The sequence below is a fragment of the Pseudovirgaria hyperparasitica genome (assembly GCF_010093815.1).
Source record: "Pseudovirgaria hyperparasitica strain CBS 121739 unplaced genomic scaffold EJ05scaffold_4, whole genome shotgun sequence".
NCBI classification, from domain to species: Eukaryota; Fungi; Ascomycota; class Dothideomycetes; order Acrospermales; family Acrospermaceae; genus Pseudovirgaria; species Pseudovirgaria hyperparasitica.
The window spans coordinates 935,369-960,315 of NW_022985552.1; the positions used below are offsets into that span (position 1 = coordinate 935,369).

A 24,947-nucleotide genomic window follows, 5' to 3' on the forward strand; every position below is an offset into this window, starting at 1 on the left:
CCTGCTTCCCCGGGACAGCGACCAGACGTTTGGCTTTACCAGAGTACCGGGTGGAATCACCACAACTTCAGACTTACCAGACGTGAGTTGACCTACCTGCTTTGGGATAAGGTCCGATCGCCATGTAAGCGAGCGAAGTCGCAATTCAGAAAGTTCTTGCAATCCATGGTGTGGGGAGCTTACAGGAACATGCTATAAGCGGTGCTGACTCGAAGATCCCGGGCGATAGTTGTCTCATCTATTGCGTACAGGGGATCAAACCTGCCATTGCCGGTCCCTTGACTCGTGCGAGTCTGGGACGGCTCGGGACGACTACGCAAGGCGATAGTCTACCGAGATTTATACCGGTGAAACGCATACTGAGATGGAGAACCGATATCTTGGGTCAGGTGGCAGCAGGAAGGCCGATTATCAATGGTCTCTTCGTGATTCAGGCATGGGTTTTGTTCGGTGCGCCATGAGTAGGTCGCCCCATACAATACACACAAGCCTCGCAGAGAGACAGCGGGTACGTGCATGCAGGTATTGCTACAATCTTAATTTGTACAAGGCTCGATAGGCATGATTCGTCTGCCGAAGTGAGAGGAGGATTCCGTGCAGAGAGAACAAGGGAACATCAGCATAAGGCTCTCGGAGCCGGCACTAGCTCCGGCACTAGCCCCGGAACGTCCCCCCTGCCAAGACCTCGTAATGGGTCGTCCGTCGTCGTCCGTTGTCGTCCGTCCTGTCGCTGCCCTTGTCCATCTGTCTGTCCGTCCGTTCAGTGTGTCTTCAGCCTCCACTGTTCGTCTTGCCCATCGCCAGCTGTGCATGATGCTGCCCCACTCAGTCTAATTTGTATGAATTTGCACGCACACCAGATGTGTCGGCAATTGAGAGCTTTCGAATCGCCTATGTCTGTGATGTTTTGATGGACAAGGCCCAAATACGCCCTCTTCCCCAGCGAAGAGGGTCGGCTGTGTCGAGCATTTCCTCTTTTCTGGTGTGATACAACGCCAGATCTTACACATCTGCAAGTTCTCAGACGCGCTGCGTGAGAACCATCCCAAACGGGTCAATATGCGTGCTTGCACTTCTGTCACGCTGCTGCTCTCTTTCATTGGTTCGCTCGTCGAGGCGACTACTTGCTCACAAGGGGCTACAGACTATGATTTTGTATGTGATTACTTCCTCTTCTACATGTGCAGTTCGCACGATCAGAGTCACGTTTGGTCATCTAGGAGTTACCTAACGCATTTACTAGATCATTGTCGGTGGGGGCACCGCAGGCCTTGCCGTTGCGTCTCGCTTGAATCAACGACTTCCCCATCAATGCACACTAATAATCGAAGCTGGACCTGATGCTGCCTCAGAACCCCGGATCAACATTCCCGGATATAGAGGCTCCACCATAGGCACTGTCTACGACTGGAACTTCACTGTAACCCCTCAACCCGGACTGAATGACAGAGCCATCGCCCACCCGCGAGGAAAAGTGCTCGGTGGCAGTTCTGCTCTGAATCTTATGACATGGGACCGTGCAAGCGTCGCCGAATTCGATGCCTGGGAAGAGCTCGGAAACCCAGGGTGGAACTGGGAGTCGATGTACGCCGCGATGCTCGACGTCGAGACATTCAATCGCACGTTTCTGGGACCCGGACGGTATGGCGACGAAGGGATGGGCGACTCAGGCCCGATTGACACTTTCATCAATGAGCAAGTGCCCATCCAGCAACAAGCCTGGATCCCAGCCATGGAATCGCTTGGCATATCGCAGAATCTCGAGTCTCTGAATGGCAACCCCTTGGGCGTCATGTACCAGCCAAGCAACATCGACCGCTCAACATACACACGCTCGTACAGCACATCCTACCTGCCTCTTGCCAACGCAAACCTGCACATCCTCACAAACACCACCGTCGCTAAAGTCCTCCTCTCCTCACCAGGCACATCCAACACACCTACCGCAACCGGTGTCCTCACAACCACCAATCTCACCTTCACAGCACGCAAAGAGATCATCCTCGCCGCCGGCTCCTTCAAATCCCCTCACCTTCTCGAACTCTCCGGCATCGGCAACACGTCAATCCTCACATCCGCCGGCATCAAACCCATCGTCTCCCTCCCGGGCGTCGGCGAAAACCTCCAGGACCACATCCGCATCCAGAACTCCTACGAGCTGAAGCCAAACTACACAGGCACCGACATACTGCGCTTCAACAGCACACGCGCCGCCGAAGAACTCACCAAGTACTACGCCGGCGAACCAAGCCTATACCGCTACACCGGCAGCTCATACGCCTTCCTCACCTGGGAGGACGTGCTCTCCTCAAACTCCTCCTCCCCAACCTCCCCTGCAAACTTCACCTCCCTCACACCCGCAGACATCACCGACCTCGCTCGCTCCTCCACCGACCAATCCCCCGCCAGCCGCACCAAGCTCTCCTACCTCACCGACCCGCATCTCCGCGCCTCCACCCCACAACTCGAGCTAATCTTCTCCGACGGCTACACCGGCGCCGTGCCCTACCCAGCGCCCAGCAGCGCAGACTACGGCAAGCAATTCGTGACCATCATAGCAAGCATCATGCACCCCTTTGCGCGCGGCAGCGTGCACGTAAACACTACCAGCCCCTCATCCAGCACGCCGTCGTCGTCGTCGTCGTCCACACCAGCAAACCCGGTCATAAACCCGCAATACCTATCCAACGCATACGATCTCACGGCCGCGACGCTAGCGAGTCGGTATATGCGGTATATTGCGTCGACGGCGCCCATAGCGGCGGTCTGGCAGGCGGAGTTTTATCCGGGGAGTGGCGTGCAGACGGATGCGCAGTGGGAGACGTATGTGAGGCAGAATACGGGCACGATTTACCATCCCGTGGGGACGTGTGCGATGCTACCGAGGGGGGACGGAGGGGTTGTGGATAGTGAGTTGAGGGTGTATGGGGTGGAAGGGTTGAGGGTCGTGGATGCGAGTGTGATGCCGGTGCTGTTGAGTGCGCATGTGCAGACGGCGGTGTATGGGATTGCGGAGAGAGCGGCTGGGATTATTGCTGCGAAGTGGAGTGGTGGGGATTGAGTCTTTGGATGCGTGAGATGGATATGTGGTGATAATGGAATGGGGGTTGAGGTGGAAGGTCGTTCAGCGAGGTGACTTCGTATGGCGCAGCTTCATACTTATGGCTTGGTGTAGCGCTTCATGGCTGTCGTTGATTAATTTATATATACTTGTGATGCTAGGTTTGTTGGCTGTCTAAAATAGAGTTTGAACGAGTCGTGTGCTGTTTACATGATGACCTCGTTCGCGACATCCCTCTTGAGCTCTTTGTAAGGCAGACAAACACAGTTCTGCACTCTGACCTCATCCCCAACGGCACACTCTTTACCCAAGATAGTGACGCTCTGCACTTTGACACCGTTCTTCACGATACTGGTACTATGACTTGTGACTGGCGTGGGCGTACCTTCTACCCGCGCCCAGCATCCGACTTTGCTACCCCAGCCAACGATTGAGTATAGCACACATGCATCGTGCTTAATCTCTGCATCCTCGAGCACGATAGAGTCCTTGATACGGACGCCGGCTCCAATGTTAGCACGCGGGCCGATAGAGACGTTAGGCCCGAGCTTTGCCGTAGGATCGACATTGGCAGTAGGGTGGATGAAAACAGGGGGCAGGATATTCGCCGATGGTGCAGCGAGCTCTTCGGAGCCATTCTGGAATGCCTTGGTAAGATACAGGGCATTTGCGGGGACGGCAGAGCCCGCAGTCTTGATTTGTCGCCAAAAGTCCTTGGTCTCCAGGACGAAGAACTGGCGACTGTCCGCTACGCTCGAAAGGATGTCTTGCTCGAGGCGGATCATCTGATCTTTCTCATCATCATCATCGCCTGGGTACATCGAGGACTCCAAGTTCTCGGATGATGGGTATGAGAGCAGCCTGGGTCGCTCGGTCCTGCGTTTGATGGCGGAGCGGATAGCGGGGAAGATGCATTCCGTTGAAAATAGATATACGCCACAATTGATCAGGTTCGAGATATGCGACTCTGGCTTCTCCACATAATGCAACACGCGCTTCGTTGGTGGGTCCGAGACAATGCATCCAAAGTTTGTTGCGGCTTCGTTGCTAACTCTTGTGCCCAGAATTACAGCCTCCGCATCTTTGTCTTCGTACAGTTTCAACATCTCTCCCAACGGGAATGAGCAACACACGTCCGCATTGAGCACAAAGAGTCGATCTGGCTGACCCTTCAAAATCTGATCACGAAAATGATATAGACCGCCGGCGGTCCCTAGGGCTTGGTATTCTCTCAAGTACTGTACGCGAATTTGTGGGAAGGATTTGGAGGAGTCCTTGATAAAATCGCGGAAGACAGACTCATCGTAGTAGCCGACAATGAAGACTTCTTTAATTTCGGGGACCTTCGCAACCGCGCGAAAGCAGTGTTCAATGATAGGATGGCCGGCGACGTCGAAAAGCGGCTATGAATGGCATATGTTAGCGGTACGTCATTATCAATATCAACGTGGCAGGTCCTACTTTTGGTACGTCAAGTGAAAGTGGTCTGAACCGAGTGCCTCTAGACGGCCCGCCGACCTGTATTGTCAGCTCAATATACTCCTGCGTAAAGTAGGAGTTCTACCAAAATGACAGCCTTAGTTGACTTCCCACCTTTGCCTCGGTGGGGTATGTTCAGGCTCATTGCGACGAATGAAGTTGTGGAGAAACACTCAAAGGTTTAAGCAGCGTATGGTGTCTACGTGATTAGCTGAGAGTGAATTCAGATTAAGGCTGAAGAAGGTCAAGCAAGCAGATGTACCTTACAGACAGTGTTTGCTGATTGTTACTGCCCAGGCGGTGTGACGCTGTCCGTGCCCGCAAAAAGCTACCTAGGTATCTAATCCTAGATTCTAGCCTAGCCTGTTTTGGCAAGCCGCTACGACGCAACGACACTTCACTTCGACCACCGAGTTTAGGCTTATTTAGCACTTCACACATAGTTGGGATTTTGCCTCAGTTCGAAACACTATTTAGTCCGAATTACCCCACATCATTGAGTCAATATTGTGCGGTTCGTATAGAGTATGCATAGGACTACACAGCAGCCTATCACATACCCAATTATTTTGGCCACTATAGAATGCGAAAAAGGAGTTCCATAACATAGCGTTTTGGAGAGATAGCTTCACCTTCTCACGAGATACTATGTGACTGTTGCAGTATATGCCGTGATACCGGGCTTATCCGGTTCACTTGCTTATCATTCACTTTAAGTGAACAATGCCAGTCCTCTTGTCGCGATGCTAGGCAACTAATAATAGTATCCTGACCGTCTGACTCCAAAAAACACTCATCTTCTTGACACCTTCGCCCGGTCAGCTTCTCTTTACCTCATTGAATACTGTCTCATCATCAATCCCCTCAGTACTTTTAAGTATGAGAACGAGAAGGTCTAATCTACCTCAAGACGCAGACTCCTCTGTCAGTATCACCGATATGTCACCATCAACCATTTCACTGCCGTCAGTCAGGTTGTCAGTGCGCCCTAGGCCCCAAGGCTCCAGCACAACCAACACAGGTATCAGTGAAGTCGCAAACGCAGAGCCCCGAAAGAGTGGACAGGGCGTTGAGGCGATGGGCCATGGCGTGAAGGAGCTTTTGTCCGCTATAAATAAACTGGAAGAGCTCGGGATGGACAAGCTTGTCGTGAACCTGCCAAAGATCGTTGCGATTGGCGATCAGTCCGCGGGCAAATCGTCGACAATTGAAGCCATTAGCCAGATTCGCGTCCCAAGAAGTACGGGAACATGTACACGATGTCCTTTTCACCTGAACCTCACACATGTGGACGATGGCCAGGGTGGAAGTAGTTGGTCGTGTACCGTTGAAATTCATCACAAGTACAGTTTCGAGGGTGTTCAACGCGGTCGAGCAATGAGTGGACCGTTCCCGGGCTGGCGACTTAACCATCAGCCTCTTATAACGCATTTCCAGAGGACGCACGATCAAGATGCTGTGGAGGAAATTCTGCGTAGAGCACAGTTTGCCGTCCTCAATCCCAACACCGACCCTCGAAAGTATGCCGAAAAAATTGAGGTTTCAACTTCACTCGCAGTAGAATTCTCACCTAATCCGATCGTCATCAATATCACTGGACCACACTTACCTGATCTATCCTTGGTAGACTTGCCAGGTGTCATCACGCAAACAGAAGATGGCAAGAACACTCACCTCCCCAAAGTGGTCCAGAATCTGGTTAAGGACTACATTACTCCCAAGAATACAGTCATTCTTTTAGCATGTTCTATGGAGGGCGACATTGCCAACTCCAACGCGTCGAGCTTGCTCAGAAAGATTCGAGCGGAGAACAGAACTGTGGGTATTTTGACCAAGCCAGATCGGCTTCCGAAAGGCGACCCTGTAGACCTCTGGCAAGCTATTCTGGCTGGTCGGAAGTATCCTCTGAAACACGCGTATTACGTCACCAAACAACCTTCGCAGGCTGAAATGTCGTTTGTTGACCACGCTCAAGCGCGTCGTGATGAGGAGCACTTCTTCGAGTCTGAACAGCCGTGGTGCACTGAACTCGCGTCTTTCAGCGCCCAATTTGGAACCAGAAAGCTCCAGGAACGACTATCAGCACTACTGGCGTCGACCATATCTGCAAAGTAAGCCGTGATACCCCTTCTTACCTTATAGAATCATCGCTAATTGGAATAGTCTACCGGAGATCCGGGCTAAGATCGATGAGCGGATCTTGGTCATCGACAGGGAGCTCAGCCAAATACCCGAGCCTCCATCAGCTAACGCAGTACATGTGGTCCTAAGTCATTTGGACGAATTTGTATCTGCAGTGAGCACAGCCGTTGATGGCCTGTCTCCAAAGTACATGTTTCGAAATGAATGGAAGGATATTAAGAGCATGTTAAGCCAGGACCTCTTTGCATTGAGACCAAAGCTACGCATGGTATGTGCGGAAAAGCCAAAAGAGGAGGGTGCCAATATGAGCGTGATCGAATTGTCGGATGGAGAGCCGGACAACGACAGAGCTCCAGAGCCAGTGACCCCGAAGAAGCGCAGATTGAACCAAGAGGCCGTGTTCACCCCCAAGCGAAGCAACGCAGCCGTTCGCGGTATGTCAGACTTGGCGAGAAAGTTCTCACCTGGTGAGATAAAGAAAATCATCAAGCACCATTCTACATCCGACATGCCGACGGAGGTAGACCCGAGGGCAACAGAGTTCCTCGTGTTAGAATGTTTGACACACTGGGGCTTGGCCTCGTCACGACTGTTCAATGCTCTCAAGCGATCTTTGGATGGGACGATGAGGCAGGTATTTGAGGATGTATTGGGTAAGTTTGCCACCACAGAACTCTACACAAAGACCTGGGATCACGTTGAGAATTTTGTATCTCTTCACTTCGGCCTACAGTTCGGCAAAGGAGAAGGTGCATGTGACCGACTCCTCCAATTGGAAACATACCGTCCTCTCACCGAGAACGAAACTGCATGGAAATATAACCGAGACCAAGAACTGGAGATTTTCCGTGCCGCCAGATATCGCCATCGAGCAATGGCGTACTTCGATAAAGTGGAGTCCTCCACTGGTAAACAGGTCAAGCTGGTAGATCGTGAGAGGAAGATTGAGAATGACGCCGCTCTTCGATCACAGCTTGGAGAAGATCCCGACGAGGTCGAGGTCCAGCTCATGGCGAAGGTGAGGGGATACTACAACATTGCCTCTAGTCGTTTCTGTGATAATGTCTGCATGAGCGTCCAAGGTGAACTGTTCAAGGCACTTAGAACTGGCCTAAAGGAGGAGCTACTTGAAGGTCTCAACGCCACGGACCAAAATGCCTGCATCCGGTTACTTGCTGAAGATCCAGAGCGCGAGGCACGCCGTCAAGATCTGAAGCAGCAGCGAGAGTCTCTGACGAAAGCGACACAAGTGTTGGACAGTCTGACGCTGAAGTATCGTGACGACAATCAGTCAGACGCCACCATGGAGGCCGACGAAGTCGACGAGGATGAAGACAATATTTCGCCTTCGCCGTCAAATGCTCGCGCTCGTCACTGTGCCCATCGTGCATCTGATACCGAATCCATGGACATGGAAGCATGAGAAAGTCAAAGCCAGTGATCAGCTTCACTCTACACTTCCAATTTCTAGCATTCATAAACCAGGTTGTCTCCCACCCAAAGCTTCCCCACTGAAACGTTCCTGAGTATCTGAAGGACCATGTCGCAGCGACTTTTCTGTGTCTTGGAGCATCCCCGTTCTGGATACGCATGATCGCTCACCATGGATTTCTATACGATATATCGATGGCAAGGGCGCTGTTATATGTTCATAATTCTTTACTTGTCGTTATCCGGCGATCGTTGTCCGCCCAGCCGCCATGGTTGGATGTCTACAGCTCAAAAGACTTATGTTATCCAAGCACCTCTTGTCTAGCAATCCCGAAAACCTTACGTAGCAATAAGAAACAATAGATACTTACCTTTCCCAACCTACCCCGGCATTTCCCATCGCACAAGAATCCTCCTCGTCCACGCCCTTGAGACTCGAGTACAAATACTGTCTGACCAAACACCACCCCTCTGCCCGCTTCTTCCTTCTCCATAGCTCATCACTTGTCCAACTGCACATCATCCAGCGTATATCCCCCGCGCCGCAGTGCGAAGCTACGTACGAGGCTGAATCTGAGCTCTGACCCGTTTCCCCATCTCATGCACTAAGCAATTTTAACGTCGTAGATCTCGCAAACGGCTCGACGGAACTCTACTAGCGCGTGTCGATCAGACCCTGCGTCCGCATCTTGGCGGACGGGAGTGATGTGGTGGAGGTGCAGATGCTACGAAATACGAGGAGGAATCGGCGCAAGTGCCGGCATTCAGGAAACGGGGAGGTGAGGTCAGATAGGGGTGAGACTACTGTAGCTGACTGTTCTATTAGGCGAATATCTGAGAATGACTCTAGCAGAGGTTAGTGGTTTGCAACGGTTGGGGGGTGGAAAGATCTGCATCCGGATGGTTGACGATTGCTCCGCGCGGAGGCGGAAGTTTTCTCATCCATGATGTGTAGAATCTGTATGCGATGGAAGTTTGCAGGACGGTACCGAGCTCAGCCATGCGTTGATGGGAGATTTAGGATATGATGATGGCTTACTAGGATCTATTGATGTCTTGATAGCTATGAGAATGAAAACAGTAAAAGCGCGATGATATAGGTGTGAATATACAGTTCCACGGCCGCACAGTTCTATGCTGAGCGACACGCATGCCCAATCTGCCCTTGAAAAAGTATGTTGTATGTTGTATGCGAAAATAACCCAAGGTGTGTCAGTGATGTAGTATTCGGGGCGTGCGTGTGCTGTTTGCGTCTTTCATTATCCCTCAACGCCAAAGAAACTCGTTCGCTATGCTACACTGCAGACCAGCTGCAGTCACCTCACCGACCAGGGTTGTGGCCCTGGGCGCGGTTCCAGTACGCACGACGCTTCCTTTCGCGTGCCACGGCCTGTCTCCGTTCGTCTGGGTCCGTAGTATTCTTGATCTGTTGTTCGTGCTCCTTTCTTAGTAGCTTCTCGATATCATGGCCATGAGCACTGATGCGTTTCATGGCGGGATCTGGCTCTTCCATTGGCTCTTGGTCTTTACGAAACATGTCGGCGAAGAAGCTGTTACGGTTACTGATGCTACGTGCCATGGAGTCGCGGTGTATCGTGGACCGGCGAGCTTGGGACATGCGGCCGCTGTTGATAGAGAGTGCTTGACTGATGCGGTTCTTCTGCTTGGGATCGTCGAAGCTGTCTGCTGAGCCGTAGCTTGGTCGGGGTGACGATCTGTGTGTAGAGACTGAAGTACGACGGGAGCTCTCGATAGACTCAACGAAGGATGGTCTGCGGCTGCTTGAGGCTCCCGAGGCGGTTGAGCTATCATCAGACGTATCGCTGTCGAATGAAGCTCTCCGAAATGAATGCGAGAGAGTGGGATTATTCTCGAATCTGCTCATGCGGTTCGTCCGGGCCTTTCGAATGGCTTCAGCCCTGTCCATATCTGCAGCAGTAGGTAGCCTCGAGATGGTATCATTACTGCGAAGAGCCTCGCTCATTTGGGTGATCTCGCCGGACCATCTTTTCTGCTCTGCTCGTGAGATACGGTTGGCACGAGGTGCTTCTCTTTCGTCCAGGGCAGTGGAACTACCAAAGCAACAGAGGGAGAGAAAGCTGGACATTGAATGAGCGTTAGGGAGGCTGTTTCTAGCTCACTGGAACAACAGAAGTCCATGAGGAAAGGTAGTAGATAGGAGATGAGACAACTCTGCCATTACTGGGTATCAGCTAGATATAAAGTCTCCGTCAGTCTACATAGATTTAATGACATAACGAGCATTGCGGAGTACGCGGTGGCATAACAAGCTTTCGGACAGGGTCAGTAGTGCAGCTAGTGCCGGGCTGGAAATAGCAACATCATCGTGCATTACGGGATTGACGAGAAGTACTGGTTAGTGCCACGGAGGGAATATCAAAGGATTCTGGGAGTGTTCCTTGCAGAACATCAATGCTTGTTTGGGCAAGATTCAACGTCCAAGGGCTGGGCGTTTCCGGGTAGGCCGGCAGCCGGTATGAGAAGTACTGCGTCAACTTTCCCTTCTCGACTACACTACCTCATGTATACATCTATACTTTACTTCTCCGTTGCATACAATCACTGTGTCTTGTAGTAGGTAGTGCTCATCTCGGTATCTGCTTTATCATTGATTTTGTTGCCTGCGCCATGAAAGAATAACATTGTTTATTATATTGATCCTATGCCGAATGATACGCATACGTTCGGTCTCCGAAGACTACTCCTATCAGAAAACATCCGCTACGATACCCGCAAGGCTAGTTACTTACCATGTGTCGTGAGGGTAAGCTTCACATGATTGATCCTCTCTTTGTTCGTCGAGACCTGCATTTCTGTTTACATTTTACGCTGACTGCCATCTTCACGGATCCAAGAAGCGGGAATAAAGGGATAAGACTATGATTTGAGATAAAGTTGATTCATCGCGAGTATCACCGCTGATGCTAGCGTATTGCACTGCTAATTATACAGCTTGCCATAGCATTCAATGACCTCGGCGGACCGAATTGAGCTCACAGTAGCAGTTCGAGTAGAGCACCTTCTGTACCATTGGTAGCATGTAATGGAGTCTATTGATCAGGGACGAATTCTCTTGGTAATACTGCGTAGTACCTGGCTCGTATATCTGAGATTTGGCTCCGCATCTGATTACACTGTCGACGATGGGAGCTCGATATGACCAGTGACAGGTTTCAGGAGCTCTGGTACTATCACAGAAGCATCGCCCTGGAAGAACCAGTCCATGCTCGAAATCCTGCCCTGAGGTATATCTCTCTCGTCCATGTTGATTGTAGCAACTCTTGCACCTTTGTCCCGTGCACAGTCTACATACCCGGCTGCAGGATAGACACTCGAACTTGTGCCAATGACGAGGATCAAGTCGATTGGTTCGGGATCCGATAGAAACCTATCCACGTCGTCTAGGACGTTTGATGGTAGCGATTCCCCAAACCACACCACACCAGGCCTGAGGAGACCTTTGTTACATTGTGTGCACCGAAGCCCTCCGTCCAGAAGTGCTTTGAAGGACAGATGCGGAATCTCGACGTCTGGATCAGAGATATCGAAGATGTTCGGGAGCTCGAGTAGAGGGATGATTGGGTCTGTGAAGTTCTGCTCTTTGTGCCTACAAAAGAATTCCGAACACTTAACCTCGGCAAGTGAGCCATGAAGAAGCTTGAGAGACTCCTTAGGATGGTTCGCGCGTTGAGATAAACCTAGTAATGTCAAATATGAGTTCGTGAAAGAGTACAGAGACCTACCATCAACATTCTGCGACAGGCACATGAAGTGCTGGTTCTTCCGTGCAAATTCCGCCAGTGCGTAGTGTGCTCTATTTGGCTGCACGCTCATCGCCATATGCCTTCTATAAGAGTAGAATTGCCATACAAGACCCGGATCCCGAGAGAAGGCACCAGCTATAGCCGGTCAGTGTTCACATCGTCACAATTCAGAACGGCGCACGCACGAGTAGCCAGCTCTGTGGCATTAAACGCTGTGGAAAGTCAGCACAAACACCTTATCCCCAGCTGCACAGTAGACATGTAGAGTGACTTACTCCTCCACAGTCCTCCAGCGCCTCTGAATGTTGGTAGACCTGATGCAGCTGACAGTCCAGCCCCGCAAAGCGCCAGCATTCTCTTCGACTTCACCAGATGCTCATGAAAGGATTGCAGTGCAGCTTCATTGATCTGTGTATGTGTTGCAAATGACATGGTTCTTTGTGTTATGTAAGATGATATATAATGCGAAGGCTGAATAACTCTCATGGAACGACTTCTGGTCGTTGGGAGAACTCGCAGGCAGGTGTTCGTATTTTAGGCAGCTATTCTGCATCGGAACTTGGTTGTTTCCGTGTTTGCATCATCATGACATGGAGTTCATTTGCAATAATACGTTCATTGAGAATGCTGAACTGCCAAGTACTCTGGAATATTGATTCGAAAAAACCTGATGGTCATTAGAACGATGGAGGATGAGAATGCATTTGGCATGTTAAAAGTGGGGTGATATGTGATGCCTCAGGCACCCAACAGGTGTTTGACCAGCCGGCTGCGCGAGTCATGTTCCGATGCCGAACCGATCTGACGTCTCGTCTCGAAATTGTCAGAACATGCTCATTCGCGGCGTTGTTTGTCTGTGAGGATGCGAAGGGCCGCACTCTGTGCACTCGGGAGAGGATTCATCCAGCCCGTATCACGATCAATCACACGGCGTCCTAACCTGTTACCCAAAGCTGTATTGGCGACGAACCAGCAAAGAACCCTGACCCAAGTTTCCGCTGCGGACCTTCAATTTGGACAGCCTTTACACGAGACACATCCACATCTGCTGAAGCCTGGAGAATGTAACTCATGATTGAGTCCCTGGATGCCTATTGAGGCTAACCGTCTTATAGTAACTCCTGGCATCACCGCACTTGAATATGCCGAACGACGCGCGAACCTCGCTCGCCAGCTTCCCACAGGAAGCTGTGCTGTATTGGCTGCTTCAGAGCTAAAATTCCGTTCTGGGGCCGTATTTTATGAGTTTGGCCAAGATACAGACTTCTATTACTTGACTGGTAATCTGCGACCTGGCTCGCGCTCACAGACTGGTGCTGAAGTGAACGCATAGGATTCATGGAGCCGGAAGCTTTGGCAATCATTGGTGAATACATACGAGAACTATAACACTAGCACACCCTGACAATCCTCAGAAAAGACGGGCGAAGGCGACGAACATACTTTCCACCTCTACGTACGTCCCAAAGATGAGCATGCGGAAAAATGGGAAGGCTTTCGCTCAGGTGTCCAAGCCGCCGAAGACGTCTTCAACGCTGACGAGGTACCATTCCCTCTCTCTATTCCACTTCGTCGCTAATTGCACCAGGCTGGCGACATAACCCGCATCTCGAAATTCCTACCCAACATCCTCCGCCGCTCCACCACCGTATACACCGACCTGCCAGCCCCTTTCAACCCTTCCTCCCCCTTCGGCAAATACATCTCTGGCCATACCAAATCTAGCTCCTCAGGTCTTCCCTCTCTCCTCTCCGAGCTCTCCCGCTCTACCCTCAAACCTTTGCGCCCGCTCCTCAACAACCTGCGCATCATAAAGTCCCCTTCCGAAATAGCATGTATGCGCCACGCCGGGCAGGCGTCCGGCCGCGCCTTCACAGCCGCCATGCGGCAAGCCTTCAAGGGCGAGAAAGATCTCTGGGCGTTCCTCGCATATAAGTTCAAGACAAACGGATGTGATGGCGAAGCATACGTGCCTGTCGTCGCAGGCGGCGCTAATGCATTGAGCATACACTACGTGCGCAACGACGCGTTGTTAGATCCAAAACATCTTGTGCTCGTAGACGCCGGCGGGAGCTATGGTGGGTACATCACCGATATCACCAGAACGTGGCCTGTAGGCGGAAGATTCAGCGACCCACAGCGGGAGTTGTATGAGGTCGTCCTCGGCGTACAGCGCACATGCGTAAGTCTTTGTCGTGCCGATGCGCGGCTCTCGCTCGACCAAATTCACCGTATCGCAGAGAACGGGCTCAAAGACGCCCTCAAAGGCTTAGGATTCGAAATGGGCTCCGGAGATGGTGTGTTGAATGAGTTGTTTCCGCATCATTTGGGGCATTATTTGGGCTTGGATATACATGACTGTCCGGGGTATACGCGAGGCAAGGCGTTGGTTGAGGGACAAGTTGTGACCGTTGAGCCAGGGATTTATGTGCCCGACGATGAAAGGTATCCGAAGGCGTTTCGAGGAATTGGGATCAGGATCGAAGATAGTGTAGCAGTGGGAGAGGAAAACCCAGTATTACTGACGACGGAGGCAGTGAAGGAGGTTGTCGATATTGAGGCGTTGAGGGATTGAGTTGTTTGGGTATAGTGAGGTGTCGGATGAAGTGTAGGATAAAAGTTTTACATGTACGATATTGTATCTATGTATGTAAAAGAATGGACTATGATGTATATCATCACTGAACCTTTCAACGGTGTCCGTTCTGCGATATGTTTGGGTAGTATGTCGCGAGTAACATGCGCGATAGTGAAGAGCGGTGAGAATTGAGCTCACCACAGAGTTCGTGTACTGGTATACGTGAGCACGAGGATGTGAACAGAAACAAATAAACCTGCAGGCGTGGACTTGAGCGAGAGGATTGGAGCACCAAGGTAGGGATGTGCTGGCATGAATGCCCAGGCTCTACTGAGTGTTGTGTTCGGTCAGAGCTATGGCATCATGAACGCGAAGGCAGGCAGCGTGTGCGAGCTCAGACACTAGACCTCAAGAGCAGCATTATGTATGGATGGTATAGGCATCAACAAGCACAAGGACCAATGAAGAGACCAACAATAGATAGAAGAAGAAGAAGACAAGATCAATTGATAAAAGCAAAACTATATAAGTAGACAACCTCAGAGGTGAAGCGTGCGATTCCCGTATCTGAACAGCCCGTGAGGACCCTATCAGGCCAGGATATCCACCTTCGGCGAGCCGAAGCTCATCTCATTTCATCACAGGAAGTCAGTGCAGAGCCTCTTTCTCCAAACCCACCCTCGGGGCCTGGATTGAACCTTCACCCCTTTCGTCGTTGGATAAATCTCTTTCTCCCAGCACACATCGACGCCTCCACGCCTTACAACTCCGCGCGCTCCTCCCCATTACCAGCGGTATGCCGGCTCAAACATTGCCCAACAGGACTTCACACCGCCAGGAAGCCTTTACGACACTGGTATTCCAAGCTCCAGGCCCGAGATCCAGCCTACCCCTCCCTGCTCCGCTTGTCGATCCGATCTTGTCTTACCCTCAGCGGTCGGTGATCTGGCTTCTTTAGCGTTGGGGGATGAGGGACTTGAACTTGAACCTTTTCCTTGGGTTTCCTTGGATTTCCTGGTGTTGCCTTGGGTTGCCTTGGTTTTACCTTGAGTTGCCTTGGGTGGATGGTGGGGACTGGTGATGTTAGCAAAAACGAAATGTCAGTGACAATGACTTACCTCGTCTCTGTTGCTTCCAAACTGGCAACAATAACATCGGCCGGTGGGAGGCTCGTTCGAGGAGCATGCGGCGGGCATGCCATTGAGAAAGGAGAGAGGAGTGTCGAATGTGCAAAAGAGATAGACAGCCAAGACTGTACAGAAGGTACATACAAGGCATGTCAAGGAAACCAACTGGGCGGAGAAACCAACCCAAACTGGCGCTGCGATAGATGCTTGTGAACGGTGAAGTCCACTCATCACTGTCTCAAGACTCGCAACTTGATGTGATCAACCCCAGCACAGGGGCACATCCAGCGGTGCGCACCTTTGTTCAACATATCCAGAGAACCGACGCCCTTACACGCCGAAGCTTTCGGGGTCCCAGTGAGCCGGACGCTTCCATTGCGGCAAGCTGCCCAAACCCTCCCATGCGTTAAGGGCGGTGACCGCGCATTCCATCTCCGCAGGCGTGTAAGCGGGTGCCTCGACGGGTGCAATATTGTCTCCAATCACGCAGGACGACGAAGGGCAGACGCATTGTTGGTCGAAGAGGCTTTTTGAAGATGTTGGACAAGGCACGCGATAACGCAAAGAGCTTGCCAGACACCGACTGATGGAAACACATAACACGATGCGATCAACTTGGAGAGCATCATGTCGCAACAGCCGAAGCTCTCAGATGTGGTTGTGGAGAAAAGGAAAGGTGGGAAAGTGGGCGAAGTGAGCTGTTTATATAGGCGGACGCCAAGCTTCGCACAGGCCAGGCCATCACAGATTTGATGACGATTGACCTGATGACTGGGACAGATTGGGGACGCTAGCAAGAAAAGTGAATGGGAATGACAGCGAACAATAGGAAAGGAGCCTATTGAGGCCCATCGCATGACGTCGTCAAGTGGCCTCATGTTACACCAAAGATATCAAAAGGGGGTCCTCAACGAAACAAGTGAACAAGGTGGGATATATTACGTTTCCTCTACTTTTTAAGGCGACAGTCATCTGCGCAAACCTTGAGATCCGTCCTGAACCAGTCGCCGACGAGGCATTGTCACTCAGCGCTAGTACCAGCTTTTCGTGGACTGTCGGCGAACACGTCTCTCCCAGAGCCACCAGGACCAAGTATCCTTGATCCTATCGTCTGTGTCTTTGGCGTCGTCAGAGGAGTTTGTGCCCTACTGTTGCCTCTTTCTGGAGTCTGCAGTCCAAAATCACTCATTTCACGTCGTCCACCGCTTGTTCCGGGTCGGCCTGAGTCTTGACCTTGAAGTCTCCAGCCCACCTTGTTTCCCTCAATATACAATTCTTGGATCATCCTCTTTGTTATGCCTGCGTCCTCGAACTCGCGCCACTTGCGCCAAAGCCTGAGTGCCATATATGCGTCTTCAATTGAGTCGTGTCCAAGTTCCTTGTCGTTCTGAAAGTCTACCGTTCTGAAGAAGTGCCACGCAAGAAATTTGAGTTTAATCAGCCGTTTTGTCTCCTCATCATGGAACTTCTTAACAGTGTCAAAAACTTGCGCTGGTGGTATAAGGATGTTGATTGTACGGAAGTCTTTGATGAGACCGTGACCGATGAAGACGCACCCCAGATTCAGGAGAAGCCATAACTTTTTGTATATAACTTTAAGAGGCACAGGCGCGTGTCTAGAAATGTTAGGGTTTAGATCACCTTCGTGGATGCCAGACCATTCTGTCAAGTAGTCCGTGATAGGCTCAGTGACAATCACATGGTCATCAATGAATGGCACACCTTCATCGATGCCATCACCTCGCAGTACTGATACTCGTGCAAGAGCTAGTCGCTGAGGGCGGGAAATCTGTTTGGTTCCTTCTGGTGTGATCTCGATCTCTTCCTTGCGAACCTCGACAAACTCAGCATCGATGGCGATGGGCATGCCCTTTCGTGGGTATTCAGTATGCTGATCAAGTAAGCGAAACTTCTTGACATCCTGTTCTTGTCTAAACAATCTGGTCAGTAGCCTACGCTTCAGATAAGGTAAATAAGAAGTACCTGTGCGACCATGACTGAAACAAAGCGCTTGTGTCGAGGTTCTCTTTCCATCCATCGTCTACTTCATGTCTATATGATTTCCTTTGGTATGCCAGTATCACTGGAAGCTTTGATCTGGCATCGAAACGTAGTGCCTTTGCAACAGGTATTGATCTTACGTGGTGATCATTGAAGAGATACCATTTGTTTTCCAATCCCTTCTCAGCGGAGGAAGGGCTCACTGTGTATGATCAGATTAGATTCTTGACCGAATGATAGCTATCTTACCATTGATAATTGACACAAGGTGCTGTTTTGGTGCCTTATCGGGGGTTACATCGCACACCACCCCGATCAGCTCATACAACTGCATGTCATGTGCACCGCGCTGCAAATGGGTCTTGATGTCATTGCCCTCAAAGCAGAAGAACTGGCCCTGCTGAAGAATGACGCCAATCTCCTGTGGTAACCAATTCGGTATCGTCCACAGCGATTTTGAATCCTCATTGCCACTTCCAGCTTTTGTATTGACCAGTAAAACGCCTGGGATGTCTGTAATATTCTTGAGACGATTGATAGACTGATACCGTCGACAAGTACTGCACCATCCTCGACTAGCCGTGGGTCCTTCAACACTCAGCTTAAGAATCTGAGAAAACGTCATGTTTCGGAGTGTGCGACCGGGGCTTCGGCGAGTTGTTTGAGCGTACGACAGCTCTTGCACCATGGTCTTCGAGACACTCGGATTAGCGCTTGCCACCTTGCATACCGAACAGCGCATGGTCTCTTGCATAGGCAGAGTGAAGATTTGTTCTAATGGGGAGGCTCCGGTAAAAATTCGTGCTGCATCGAGTACGAAGCGTTTGACAAGAAACCCGTTAAGAGCTTGAACCATAGAGGCTAGGTGGTTATTTCCCGAAGCTTGGATCAGTATTCCAGCCGCCCGTGCTTCTTGAAGCGTCTCCATAGTTTTCAAAAAGTTACTCGGATGACAGTTGGGTGCATCCGTCTTCTCCAGCATATCGATGAGATATCCTAGCTGACACAAAAGACACGTCTCATATAAACACGAAGATGCAGCATGCCAAAGAGCCGCATTTCTTATCCACGGTACGAATCTGAAGAGCTGGAGGAGCGAGTTGGCGTAAGAATTATTGACATGAGTCTCGAGACCTGGGTATGGAGTGGAATTCCAGTATCTGAGCAATGTTAGCAGCTGTTGAGACTTCAGCTGAGTAGAGTAGACCTACCGGAAGTCATAATCTTCAATGCCAAATCTGCTGTACTGAATGTCCATAGGCTGATAGATACGTGAATCTTCTTTCCCATCTTGCCCATCTTTATCAATGATGGTTTCAAAGGTTTCGCTGCGCCTCCTCTCGCTGTTCATTGAAGGCGCGGTCCTGGCTTTAGCACGGTCACTCAAAAATTTAGGAACTGCCATAGCCTGAACCACTCGATGCGAAGACCTTGTCTTCTCCGCCAAGTTCCTCGGCTTTGACTTGTCAGGATTACTTGTCCATCCTCCAGACTTCACGGCTTGCGTGAGAAGTGTCTCGTCGATTAGTGGCGGTGGGGCTCCAACTTCGTATATAGTATGGCCCGGCCAGTTGGATAGCAATGGTCCTCTATACACCGGCACTCCAATCTTGTTCAGCGGCTCATCCCATGACAACTCCTGGGTTGGTATCTGATCGTACCATTCTAGCTTGCCATTACTATATTCGGAAATGCGGAATTTTGAAGCTGACCCATGAAGACGTAACTGTCCATAAGTATCGGTGTAAGCAATTGATTCGCCCGCGGCTGATAGCTCAAAGCATTGAAGGTAGACCTCATTGAAGAGTGGCAATTGATGCATGCCTGTTGCACTGGAGGAATTCACATCGACCAGTTGAATATACCCGGTGTGGGAGGCAATCATAGCGCTCGCATGCAATCTTGGATGCATCCGGACAAATCCTACAGGAAGAGTACATGAAATGGGCGTGAGTGGCTTCATAGCCTTCATGTCGAATACGTTGGCATGACTGTCGTAATATGGTACCCCATCCAGCCCTCTTCTAGACCCGCCGCAGGTGATGACAAGGTGACCGCTTGCATCGATATCGTTGACCCAACCGCCGTGAGCTTCCCATTCCTTTTTGAGTTGGAATTTACTCGTATCGAGGAAATGAACGTTTCCAAAGTTCGTACAGGCACAGATGTACTGGCCTGTACTTTTCATCCTCGTATAGTGTGCTACCGCATTCATCTACAATAAATCAGCGACGTGCATAGCAAAAAGTCTGAGCTTACCGTTTGAATGATAGATCCCTTCTCAATATCAATTACAAACATGGTATCTTGTTGTCCCGCAACTACAAGCTCCTGCGCAGCCTTAGAAGTAAAAGTCATACAATGGAGGTCCTCGAATCCATCGTACCTGTTAGTTTGATCAGCACTGTTATCGCCAAGGAAGGTGTCGAGGAAGGCTTGAGGTTCCTTACTCGAGATGCCATTGTGTTACTCCGCGTCGATTCGACAGATGTACACTCTTTGGAGATACCGATAGCACGCCTTTGTCAAAGACCAGAATTTGTCTGACAGACTGAACCTGTTTTATTTGGTCCCTTATAATGTCCCTATGCGCCCGGAACCTTGTGTATGCGTGGTATTGTCGGAGATTGTCGATATGAAACGATGCTACAGTGCCCTATGGGTAGGAAGTCATATGAGCAGTTTGCCCCCTGAGTACCCCCAGTTGGAAACGTACTCACGCGGTCGGTCCCCGCCCATAGTAGCTCCTGATATGGATCGAGCGCGATCGCAGTAGGTTGGGGAGAAGTGAAAGCAGTTGCATGCTGTCCGTGAGGTGTAGGAGCAGCTAAAGGAATCGCCGCAATCTGGAAGATGGTTCCGATACTCAGTAAGTTCTGCCTGGTAGCTTGATGTGTGTGTATGCTCGTACCTCTCCCCAGTCTCCGTCCATGCTCGCAAGATATTCACCGGGCCTTACTCATTGTATATGAGGGATAATGGGAAACGATTGGTGGTGTACAAGCGAATGGATCTTCTGTTTTCCTTGAATTGATTGGGTGGGGTTAAGAAAAGAATGCTGTAAGACTTGCAAAATGTTACGCGGTCAACACGTCCCGACGATAGAGTTCACTGGCCCGGCGAGAAGCTCGAGCGATGGAGGCCCCCACATTCGGCGCCGGCGCTTGCTCTATCAAGCGTGCAAATACGCCAGGCAGTAAGGCATTACAAACTGATACAGTGGCGCGAGTCATGTTCTGCGTCATGGTCCCCCGCGCTCTCTTTTCCATATGCAATGTGAGGATACTGAAACTGTTTACTAAGAATTCAATACAGCCCCCGTAGAGCTCACCAAAACACGCGCATAACCTCTCTTTCTTCGTTTAATCGACCACTCAACTCAGCTTGCGCATCAAGCATGGCGAGCCACAGGCGCACGAAAGACATCTCGTACGATGAGGATGATTTGGACGACTATGACGAAGACTATGGCGATGGAGATTATGGCGAAGATGGTGAGATGAGCCTACTTCAAAACTCAGCCGACGCTGACCACGATCGCTATATAGGCATCAGCGCATCGGATCGAGGTATGAGACAAAACAACACCATGAGTGACCAACATCAGCCCTCAGTCTAACGAGGCGATCGCGCAGAACAACTCCGACAGTGTACCGTAAAAGTAAAATCAGCATTAGGCTCAGAGTACATAATCTCGGATCAAGAAATTCAGGAGGCATTGTGGCACTACTATTATGATATACACAAGTCCATCACATATCTGAAGAGTATGGACATATCGTATATGCGATAATACAGTTGCTAATGTCGATAGATAAGCACGCGACTCCGACCACGAATCTCAAGCAACCGAAAGTAACAAAACCGGCCTCTAAGTTTGACCAAGCAGTGACCGCTGCGGCAAGGGCGGTTCCTAAAGCTATCAAAGGTAGGTCCAGCACTTCAAATTTCTTCTCGGAACGAAACATACGTCTTCAATATAGCCAGAGCCTTCACAGACGCGCAGGCCACACATGTACGTCTCACTACCGCCTGGATCAGTAATATATATTCTGACCGACACTCCCTAGATCCAGTACCTTCGACCTCGTATCCGCTTCCGAGGCCGTTGCCTGCTACATTATTGTATGCTGTTGATGTGACAAACTTTTTTGAAGATACTCCGTGGCTCGCTGTTCCTCCTCACAGAACGAGCAACATGATCATCCAATCAAAGGTTCCTCGTGGCGGTCTACTCGGAGGTTCATCCAAGCCTTCCAAGCTGGCCGCTCTCGCAGCTGCAAGGAAGAAGAAGCAACAGGAGCAAGAAGAATCCAGATCGGGTACTCAGAATGCTACCAGAGAGGCGGCCCGCGCCGTGTCGATGCTTGATCGCCTTGGGGACAAACAGAAGCCGTCATCTGATGCAGCTATCGATATGCTGAAACCGCAACCCATTACCGTAGATAGTGAGGTCATATCTCAGCAGAAACAATACCCAGTCCGGATTAAAAAAAGTCAAAGCCCTCCTCCAATACAGGTACAGCCTCGGACGTCGGACGAACAGCCTCCTGAACCCGAATTCGAAGTTTCTGATCTGGTCGCACATCCCTCCATATTTGCTACGACGGTAGCTGGGCACCAATCCAGCCAGATGGATTTTTTTCCTTTGCCTCATGTTTCCAGCGTGTTTCCATTATATGTACCCCGAGAGGAGGCATTTGCTAAAAGTAATCCATTCCTAGGACCAAGCCCTGACGATGTCGTAACGTCCGCCCAATCACAGTCCAAAGGTTCGATCCAGCAGTAAAGGTCTGAAGAATGTCCACTGATATTAATCAGGAAATCTTGGCAAGAGCACAACGTCCAAAGTTGGGGACGCGAGCAACGATGCCGGAGGTCTCGCCAATGGTGTTGCAAAGATCACTGTGGAAGAATCTGTGAGGATCAAAAGCAAAAACCTCGACGTTAAAAAAGAGTTCGAGAGATCGAACATGAAGCGAGCAATGAATTTCGTTGTCATTGGTAAGAATTTTGAAGTTTAAGTTTCTGAGCCATGCTGATGAATTTTAGGTCATGTTGATCACGGAAAGAGTACACTGATGGGTCGACTACTATATGATTTGAAAGTTGTTGACGAGCGTTCACTATCGAAGTTGAGAAAAGAGGCCGAGACCATTGGGAAATCGTCTTTTGCTTTTGCTTGGGTTATGGACCAAACGTCAGAGGAACGCGAACGAGGCGTGACTGTCGATATAGCGACAAACAGCTTCGAGACCGACAGCACTCGGTTCACGATTCTTGATGCCCCAGGACATCGCGACTTTATCCCAAACATGATCGCGGGTGCGAGTCAGGCAGATATCGCCGTACTCGTTATTGATGCGTCGACGAACAGCTTTGAATCCGGGCTCAAGGGCCAGACGAAAGAACATGCTCTGCTTGCCAGAAGCATTGGCGTTCAACGTCTTATCATCGCCGTCAACAAGATGGATTCCGCCAAATGGTCTCAGGATCGATACCAGGAGATCTGCCAACAAATGTCAGCCTTTCTATCGTCAGCAGGCTTTCAGAGTTCCAAATTTACATTTGTGCCTTGTGCCGGATTGACAGGCGACAATGTCACTAGACAGACCACGGATGAAGCAGCAAGGTGGTACAAGGGCAACACCTTGATCGAGGAGCTAGAAGCCTCAGAGCCTACTGTTCGGTCCATGAGCAAGTCTCTCCGCATGACAGTTGGCGATGTCTTCCGCGGCGGTATCACAAACCCCGTCTCAGTCTCCGGTCGAATTGACTCAGGAACCCTGCAGATCGGTGATTCGATACTAGCCATGCCCAGCGCGGAATTAGCATTTATCAAAGGGATTGAAATTGACAATGAAGGTGCAGATTGGGCCGTCGCTGGTCAGATAGTCACACTTCATCTGGCGGACATAGATCCTGTACACTTACGACCGGGCGATATCATCTGCCACACTACAGAACCGGTCCAAAACGTAGCACACTTTACGGCAAAGATTCTTGCATTTGAGCATGTCATGCCAATGTCCCTCAACGTGCATCGTGGTCGACTGAATATGGCTGGCAAGGTGACAAGGCTGATTTCAACGCTGGACAAGAGTACAGGGCAAGTGCTACGGAAGAAACCGAGGATCCTGCAGCCAGGTAGCGTGGCAAGGGTCGAGGTAGAAATGGAGAAGTCAATACCTCTGGAGGCAGGTATCAGAATAGTGCTCAGATCAGAGGCACAAACGATTGCTACAGGACTGATAGAGAGTGTAAGATGAGACCGACTTTCGCGTAAAGTGGCATTATTTGGCGTCATTCTGGGCACAGCATAGCGTGGCATCAAAATTAGATGAGAGACAGTTGAATCAAGCCATAGATGCTCGAATGGCACGACCGTTTGCTTTTCCATATTGACGCCATAATCCATATCTATGGCCTTACCGGCACATCCAACGCCAGCAATGCAGAGTAAAAGTGAACACGGCATGCTCTCACCTTTTCTTCTTTGATACTACTTTCTCAAATCCATCTTCGTCAATCTCTGGGACGCGTGGATCTTTCTTGGTTGCGTGTATAAGCGCAGGCGCCTCATCCATGTTTACATCATCATCATCACTGTTGTATTCATCGCTGTCAGCCTCCTCTTCTCTGTCCTCAACCTCGCCCTTTACAATTTCCTCCCGTCCCTGCCTCTCGGTCCACAGCCTCTGCCACTCATCCACAGTCGCGAAGATACCTTCCGTGCACTCCTTCCACACTTTCAGGATATTTGCTACCACTGTCTCTTCACTGTCGTCCTCAACGTCCACATCGAATTCCGCGGACATGACGTCCAGCAGCATGAACTGTATCTCATCGCCGGGCGTGGTGGGGTCTTTCAGTAGTTGGTCGGCGATGGCACCCGCGAACCAGTCGCGCTTTTCAGACGTGTTGCCACCGCCCCAGCCTTCTTGCACGGCTTTGGTGAGGGCGCTCCATTGCGAGAGCGCATGCCATACTCCGAGGCCAAATTTTTCCTCGAAAAGTTCTGCGGGGTTTAGTAGAAGACGCTGAGCAGATGTAAGATAGACGAACTCGGGTCGACTTCGTTTACAACTGGGATGGGTTGCGGTTGGGATGGAGCATTTTGTGTTGCCATGGTGTGTGTGTGTGTCTGTGTGTGGTTTGCTGAAGTTGTCGCAAATTCATGATTTCGATGCTTTTTAGTTATCGATAACGCTGCGACGTCTGGGCGGTGGGGAGACTTTGGGCTTCCGATTGGCCAGCGCAGACTCGCTATCACGTGCAAACTGAAATGCGTTGCTCCGCTCAAGACGCTTTGAACTCCTAGCGGTCTTGAGACGAATGTTCTC

The 24,947-nt window shown here is 50.6% G+C and overlaps 10 protein-coding genes across 10 annotated transcripts; 5 read left to right on the forward strand and 5 right to left on the reverse strand.

The window, feature by feature from the left end:
• Positions 1 to 767: 767 nt before the first annotated feature.
• On the forward strand, positions 768 to 3,164 carry EJ05DRAFT_282747 (alcohol oxidase). Its single transcript, XM_033740453.1, has 2 exons — positions 768 to 1,155; positions 1,244 to 3,164. Exons 1-2 carry the CDS (start codon positions 1,060 to 1,062, stop codon positions 3,059 to 3,061), a joined length of 1,914 nt encoding a protein of 637 aa, XP_033602828.1. The 5' UTR covers positions 768 to 1,059; the 3' UTR covers positions 3,062 to 3,164.
• Position 3,165: 1 nt separating this feature from the next.
• On the reverse strand, positions 3,166 to 4,835 carry EJ05DRAFT_450074 (nucleotide-diphospho-sugar transferase). Its single transcript, XM_033742355.1, has 3 exons — positions 4,626 to 4,835; positions 4,523 to 4,579; positions 3,166 to 4,464 (listed from the first exon to the last, which is right to left on the reverse strand). Exons 1-3 carry the CDS (start codon positions 4,683 to 4,685, stop codon positions 3,268 to 3,270), a joined length of 1,314 nt encoding a protein of 437 aa, XP_033602829.1. The 5' UTR covers positions 4,686 to 4,835; the 3' UTR covers positions 3,166 to 3,267.
• Positions 4,836 to 5,247: 412 nt separating this feature from the next.
• EJ05DRAFT_282772 (uncharacterized protein) lies at positions 5,248 to 8,189 on the forward strand. Its single transcript, XM_033740454.1, has 2 exons — positions 5,248 to 6,651; positions 6,704 to 8,189. Exons 1-2 carry the CDS (start codon positions 5,420 to 5,422, stop codon positions 8,103 to 8,105), a joined length of 2,634 nt encoding a protein of 877 aa, XP_033602830.1. The 5' UTR covers positions 5,248 to 5,419; the 3' UTR covers positions 8,106 to 8,189.
• A 988-nt stretch (positions 8,190 to 9,177) lies between these two features.
• EJ05DRAFT_474266 (uncharacterized protein) lies at positions 9,178 to 10,465 on the reverse strand. Its single transcript, XM_033743574.1, has one exon. It carries the CDS (start codon positions 10,218 to 10,220, stop codon positions 9,435 to 9,437), a length of 786 nt encoding a protein of 261 aa, XP_033602831.1. The 5' UTR covers positions 10,221 to 10,465; the 3' UTR covers positions 9,178 to 9,434.
• A 798-nt stretch (positions 10,466 to 11,263) lies between these two features.
• EJ05DRAFT_498338 (DHS-like NAD/FAD-binding domain-containing protein) lies at positions 11,264 to 12,330 on the reverse strand (the record flags this gene model as incomplete). Its single annotated transcript, XM_033746670.1, has 4 exons — positions 11,264 to 11,832; positions 11,878 to 12,033; positions 12,084 to 12,110; positions 12,174 to 12,330. The coding sequence occupies 4 exons, from the start codon at positions 12,328 to 12,330 to the stop codon at positions 11,264 to 11,266; spliced, it is 909 nt and encodes a 302-aa protein (XP_033602832.1).
• Positions 12,331 to 12,712: 382 nt separating this feature from the next.
• Positions 12,713 to 14,532, forward strand: EJ05DRAFT_474269 (xaa-pro dipeptidase app). Its single transcript, XM_033743575.1, has 5 exons — positions 12,713 to 12,962; positions 13,014 to 13,178; positions 13,232 to 13,264; positions 13,314 to 13,441; positions 13,487 to 14,532. The coding sequence occupies exons 1-5, from the start codon at positions 12,761 to 12,763 to the stop codon at positions 14,471 to 14,473; spliced, it is 1,515 nt and encodes a 504-aa protein (XP_033602833.1). The 5' UTR covers positions 12,713 to 12,760; the 3' UTR covers positions 14,474 to 14,532.
• A 2,092-nt stretch (positions 14,533 to 16,624) lies between these two features.
• On the reverse strand, positions 16,625 to 20,536 carry EJ05DRAFT_484118 (exonuclease-like protein; the record flags this gene model as incomplete). The annotated part of the gene is made up of 8 exons (XM_033745310.1): positions 16,625 to 17,534; positions 17,587 to 17,806; positions 17,854 to 18,764; positions 18,816 to 19,819; positions 19,864 to 19,990; positions 20,055 to 20,260; positions 20,325 to 20,450; positions 20,516 to 20,536. 8 exons carry the CDS (start codon positions 20,534 to 20,536, stop codon positions 16,625 to 16,627), a joined length of 3,525 nt encoding a protein of 1,174 aa, XP_033602834.1.
• Positions 20,537 to 20,837: 301 nt separating this feature from the next.
• EJ05DRAFT_282945 (uncharacterized protein) lies at positions 20,838 to 22,612 on the forward strand. The gene is made up of 4 exons (XM_033740456.1): positions 20,838 to 21,098; positions 21,240 to 21,371; positions 21,419 to 21,532; positions 21,675 to 22,612. Exons 1-4 carry the CDS (start codon positions 21,002 to 21,004, stop codon positions 22,391 to 22,393), a joined length of 1,062 nt encoding a protein of 353 aa, XP_033602835.1. The 5' UTR covers positions 20,838 to 21,001; the 3' UTR covers positions 22,394 to 22,612.
• Positions 22,420 to 24,031, forward strand: EJ05DRAFT_282907 (uncharacterized protein). The gene is made up of 2 exons (XM_033740455.1): positions 22,420 to 22,608; positions 22,657 to 24,031. Exons 1-2 carry the CDS (start codon positions 22,578 to 22,580, stop codon positions 23,871 to 23,873), a joined length of 1,248 nt encoding a protein of 415 aa, XP_033602836.1. The 5' UTR covers positions 22,420 to 22,577; the 3' UTR covers positions 23,874 to 24,031.
• Positions 23,923 to 24,747, reverse strand: EJ05DRAFT_474271 (uncharacterized protein). Its single transcript, XM_033743576.1, has 2 exons — positions 24,670 to 24,747; positions 23,923 to 24,622 (listed from the first exon to the last, which is right to left on the reverse strand). Exons 1-2 carry the CDS (start codon positions 24,731 to 24,733, stop codon positions 24,087 to 24,089), a joined length of 600 nt encoding a protein of 199 aa, XP_033602837.1. The 5' UTR covers positions 24,734 to 24,747; the 3' UTR covers positions 23,923 to 24,086.
• Positions 24,748 to 24,947: the final 200 nt, after the last annotated feature.

Coding starts and splice junctions, on each gene's coding strand:
- EJ05DRAFT_474271 (XM_033743576.1), bottom strand. CDS start 24,733: ATGGCAACACAAAATGCTCCATCCCAACCGCAACCCATCCCAGTTGTA. Junction 24,623..24,669: donor TGTAAACGAAGTCGACCCGA/GTTCGTCTATCT, acceptor TAAACCCCGCAG/AACTTTTCGAGGAAAAATTT.
- EJ05DRAFT_282945 (XM_033740456.1), top strand. CDS start 21,002: ATGGCGAGCCACAGGCGCACGAAAGACATCTCGTACGATGAGGATGAT. Junction 21,099..21,239: donor TGGAGATTATGGCGAAGATG/GTGAGATGAGCC, acceptor GCGATCGCGCAG/AACAACTCCGACAGTGTACC. Junction 21,533..21,674: donor GGTTCCTAAAGCTATCAAAG/GTAGGTCCAGCA, acceptor GACACTCCCTAG/ATCCAGTACCTTCGACCTCG.
- EJ05DRAFT_282772 (XM_033740454.1), top strand. CDS start 5,420: ATGAGAACGAGAAGGTCTAATCTACCTCAAGACGCAGACTCCTCTGTC. Junction 6,652..6,703: donor GCGTCGACCATATCTGCAAA/GTAAGCCGTGAT, acceptor TAATTGGAATAG/TCTACCGGAGATCCGGGCTA.
- EJ05DRAFT_282907 (XM_033740455.1), top strand. CDS start 22,578: ATGAAGCGAGCAATGAATTTCGTTGTCATTG. Junction 22,609..22,656: donor AATGAATTTCGTTGTCATTG/GTAAGAATTTTG, acceptor GATGAATTTTAG/GTCATGTTGATCACGGAAAG.
- EJ05DRAFT_282747 (XM_033740453.1), top strand. CDS start 1,060: ATGCGTGCTTGCACTTCTGTCACGCTGCTGCTCTCTTTCATTGGTTCG. Junction 1,156..1,243: donor GGGCTACAGACTATGATTTT/GTATGTGATTAC, acceptor CGCATTTACTAG/ATCATTGTCGGTGGGGGCAC.
- EJ05DRAFT_450074 (XM_033742355.1), bottom strand. CDS start 4,685: ATGAGCCTGAACATACCCCACCGAGGCAAAGGTGGGAAGTCAACTAAG. Junction 4,580..4,625: donor CAACTAAGGCTGTCATTTTG/GTAGAACTCCTA, acceptor CTGACAATACAG/GTCGGCGGGCCGTCTAGAGG. Junction 4,465..4,522: donor TTTCACTTGACGTACCAAAA/GTAGGACCTGCC, acceptor TGCCATTCATAG/CCGCTTTTCGACGTCGCCGG.
- EJ05DRAFT_474269 (XM_033743575.1), top strand. CDS start 12,761: ATGCGAAGGGCCGCACTCTGTGCACTCGGGAGAGGATTCATCCAGCCC. Junction 12,963..13,013: donor TCTGCTGAAGCCTGGAGAAT/GTAACTCATGAT, acceptor ACCGTCTTATAG/TAACTCCTGGCATCACCGCA. Junction 13,265..13,313: donor GGAAGCTTTGGCAATCATTG/GTGAATACATAC, acceptor GACAATCCTCAG/AAAAGACGGGCGAAGGCGAC.
- EJ05DRAFT_474266 (XM_033743574.1), bottom strand. CDS start 10,220: ATGTCCAGCTTTCTCTCCCTCTGTTGCTTTGGTAGTTCCACTGCCCTG.